General features: G+C 53.2%; 1 protein-coding gene across 1 annotated transcript; it reads right to left on the bottom strand.

Moving 5' to 3' along the window:
* Nucleotides 1-242: 242 nt before the first annotated feature.
* On the bottom strand, nt 243-3,133 carry SP8 (Sp8 transcription factor). The gene is made up of 2 exons (XM_068238637.1): nt 3,068-3,133; nt 243-2,089 (listed from the first exon to the last, which is right to left on the bottom strand). The coding sequence occupies exon 2, from the start codon at nt 2,054-2,056 to the stop codon at nt 614-616; it is 1,443 nt and encodes a 480-aa protein (XP_068094738.1). The 5' UTR covers nt 2,057-2,089; nt 3,068-3,133; the 3' UTR covers nt 243-613.
* Between the last annotated feature and the right edge of the window lie 381 nt (nt 3,134-3,514).

Here is a 3,514-nt window from a genome sequence, read left to right as displayed (position 1 = left end):
ACACTGATCAACCCACTAAAACATTGACAGCAGCTGGAAATTGACTGTGTTTATCAGGTTGTTGCAATGTCTGGTGACCTGTATGCAGAGCACAATCAAGCCTGGGTGTTTCAGTGACATATTTTAAGACTGCATTTATAAGCTCGAGCTCAATGAAGTTTAAAATATGAGTTAAACTACTCTCTAGCACAGCAAAGAGGAGGGGGGGGGGTGTTACAAAAGGCTTCGGCTATGGGGCACTTTTGGACATTTTCTCCCTGTGGCTGTAGAAGTTCAGCGCCAGATAATCTGTCCTTTAGCTGCCAGCGATCAGGGAGGGAGGAAGCTGGCTCCCACATTTCATCCTCCTCTTTTTTTTAACTAATTCCTTGAAAAAGCCACTTTTGTTATGGTAAATGGTGTCATCAGTAGTAGAAAGAGGTCAAGCTGTGACTGAAGCCTCCAAGTGTCCGGGGAACAATGCATGTTACTTACATGTCCATGTCCTAAGTTACAGAGCAGAGCGGGTTGGGGGGCACAGAGGGCACGGTGACCAGGGGGGAGACCGCAGGAAAGTTTTGGAGAAGCCGGGTGGGGGCTGTTGGGTAAGTGTGAGTGGGGAGGATAGAAGAACTCACTCTAGTCCGTTTCTGTCCGTGGGGTGCAGCAGCTCTGGGGAATGGCAGGGCGGGCTGGCGGATGGACTGTGCTCACTGTCGGTGTCGCTGCCCTTTTTGCCCCCGCTGCCTGGCCCTCCGCTGCCCGATCCAGGCCCTGCCCCCGCGCTGTGTGTCTTCACGTGCTTGCTGAGGTGGTCGCTGCGCATGAAGCGTTTGTTGCACACGGGGCAGGCGAAGCGTTTCTCTCCGGTGTGGGTGCGCAAATGTCGCTGCAGCTCGTCGGAGCGGGTGAACCGCTTGCCGCAGAAGAGCCAGTTGCAGACAAAAGGTCGCTCCCCGGTGTGCCAGCGCAGATGCGCCTTCAGATGCGAGGTTTTCCCGTAGACTTTGCCGCAGCCCGGGATGTGACAGCTGTGCAGCCCTTTCCTCCGCAGGCTGGCACCGGCTGGGCCCAGCCTCTCCGCCTCCTGGCAGTTGGGGCAGTCACAGGTGGCCCTGCCGGAGTAGCGCCTGGCCGAGGAGCGGGGGGACCCTCCTAGTGGCCCTGTTGGGGCCAGCATGGAACCGGCAGATAAAGGGGAAGATGATGGGTCCGGGTAGGAGCCGGGGCCAATCACTGGCTTAAATCCGTCCATCAGGTGCTGCCCGGCTTGGCTCAGTAGATGTCCTCCTGGGGCTCCTCCTGCACCCCCAGCGCCACCACCGGCTCCAGGGCCACCTCCTGCGCCTCCTCCAGCGCCGCTGCCTGTTGTGAAGTGTCCAAAGCCAGCGGCTGTGTAGTCTGAGCCATAGCCGCCCAGGGGTGAGTGCAATGAGCCCTGCAGGGTGCCGGGGTGTAGAGCTGCACCTGCGCCGGGACTCTGAACGTCTATCCAGCCAGCTCCAACTTCCCACCAGCTGGAGGCGCCCCCTGCAGCGGCCGCAGCGCCCACTTCTCCCGTATGCGAGGGCTTGAACCAGGACTCGTAAGGGTGCGCCATCCCCACCCGGGGGTAGATGCTCTGCAGGCTGTCCACTGAGGCGTGCACCTTGGACAGGAAGACCGGCTGGTGGTGGGTGGCTGCTGCCGCTGCCGCTACTGCTGCTGCCGCCGCCGCTGCTGCCGCTTCCTGCGATCCCCCGCTCACCGGGAACACCGAATATTCGTTAGCAAACGGAGAGGCCGCCGAGACCGGGCCGTTCCCACCTCCGCCGCCGCCCCCTCCGGAGGAAGTCAGAGAGAAGGCGCTGGAGCCCGGAGACCCTCCGCAGCTGAAAGAGTCCGACACCAGCGCGGCCGCGGAGGAAGAGCCGACCCGCGCGGAGCCCCCATATCCTGAGCCCAGAGTGCAGCTGCTGGGGGTGGACGAGGAGCGCTTCCAGGGGTGGAATCCCTTCCCATAGGAGCCGGAGCTGTCCGACAGCGAGGAGGGCGACGGGCTGGGGCTGCCGATCTTGTTACAGGTGGCGGCTAGCATGGCCAGAGGAGTGGATCCCAACCGGGGCTCTTCCTGCAGCAAAGGAGACACAAGAACAACATCAGATCAGCAGCTGTCCATGTCTGAAAAACTCTGTCCCAACCCCCACCAACCTGTGGCTGCCTAACTACTGTGGGACTACATGTCACAGCAAGCCCACCGCCTCTGCCCAGCAAGTGACACGTAACTCCCTCAATAGCTAGAGAACCACAGGTGGCCAAACACGACTCTGCCTCATCACATTGCTTCGAAGTCACCCTCAACCGATCACTGCAAAACTTTGCTGAAAAATGTCACATTTCCAGTTTGTAGTGAAAAGAAAAGTCATTTTCCAGCCTAGTTCCTCAGCGATCGGACTAAACGCCATCCTTATTTGTCATTATCCGACCCCAGGACAACATTTTGGCGAATGGCGATTTCACTTTTGTATTGATGCAACAGCCAGTATCATAAAACAACAGACCCACCAAATCATGTAAGTAACAGAAACCTAATTATATATTTAAAATAGTCTTTATCAAATAAACATTGTTCTCGGTTTAACATTGGTTATTTCTTTGTTTTGTAACCACACAAAAATATTCAAATGCAAAACACCAACACAGAAAACGACATTGAAATAAAACAACATTGTCATCAATGGATAACTGGCTATTTAGTAATATTAGAAATGTATTGGAGCTATCAATGTACTAAGTAATAATAATTATTATTATTAATAATAATAATAATAATATAATACAGTAGTGATGGAGTAAGTCCTCTCGCTGGGGACTGACCCCGTTAAGAAAACTCTCTGATCTGTGCCTGTACATGGAGGCCAGAGACAGATAAGGGATTAGAAGAGTAACGAGCAGACTTTCAATAAAAGCAGAGTAAACGAGGCGATGCTTTGGATAAGAAGCAGAGTAAAAGAGGAGACTTTCAATAAAAGCAGAGTAAACGAGGCGATGCTTTGGATAAGAAGCAGCGTAAACGAGGAGATACTTTGTATAAAACACACAGACGTACCTGGCAGAGAAGAGGGCTGAGATTTATGACAATAGGCAGCCGGTAGAGGAGTCTGCTGCAGACATGGAAGTGACTCTGGAAGGTTGTCGCCACAAGTGCCCTCACTACCTTATCCTGACTCAATGTGACTCGGCCCCCTTTAAGTTCCTTCCTCTTTTCTCTCTCACTCTCCACTCCCTCGTACTATAGGACTCAATAGGAGACTGATAGCCCCTGTCTGGACTCTGGGCTGTTTTAACCCCTCCACTAGGCAGTAAAAAAAAAAAAAGTGCAGAATAAAAGAACTCATTAAACCAGCAAGAAAATCCTCAGACTCACCCCTAGTAGAGAAGTTGCCATCACAAAAGTGCCCTCCTCAGAGGATCTTTTTTATATGTATAAATCAGAGCAGTGTTTTTTTAGAGGTGTGCAATACAATGATCAGGTCCGCCCATTCCAGCACTATTG

The sequence above is a fragment of the Hyperolius riggenbachi genome, chromosome 5 (assembly GCF_040937935.1).
Source record: "Hyperolius riggenbachi isolate aHypRig1 chromosome 5, aHypRig1.pri, whole genome shotgun sequence".
In the NCBI taxonomy this organism is placed as follows: Eukaryota; Metazoa; Chordata; class Amphibia; order Anura; family Hyperoliidae; genus Hyperolius; species Hyperolius riggenbachi.
This window is presented reverse-complemented; position numbering and strand designations above follow the sequence as displayed.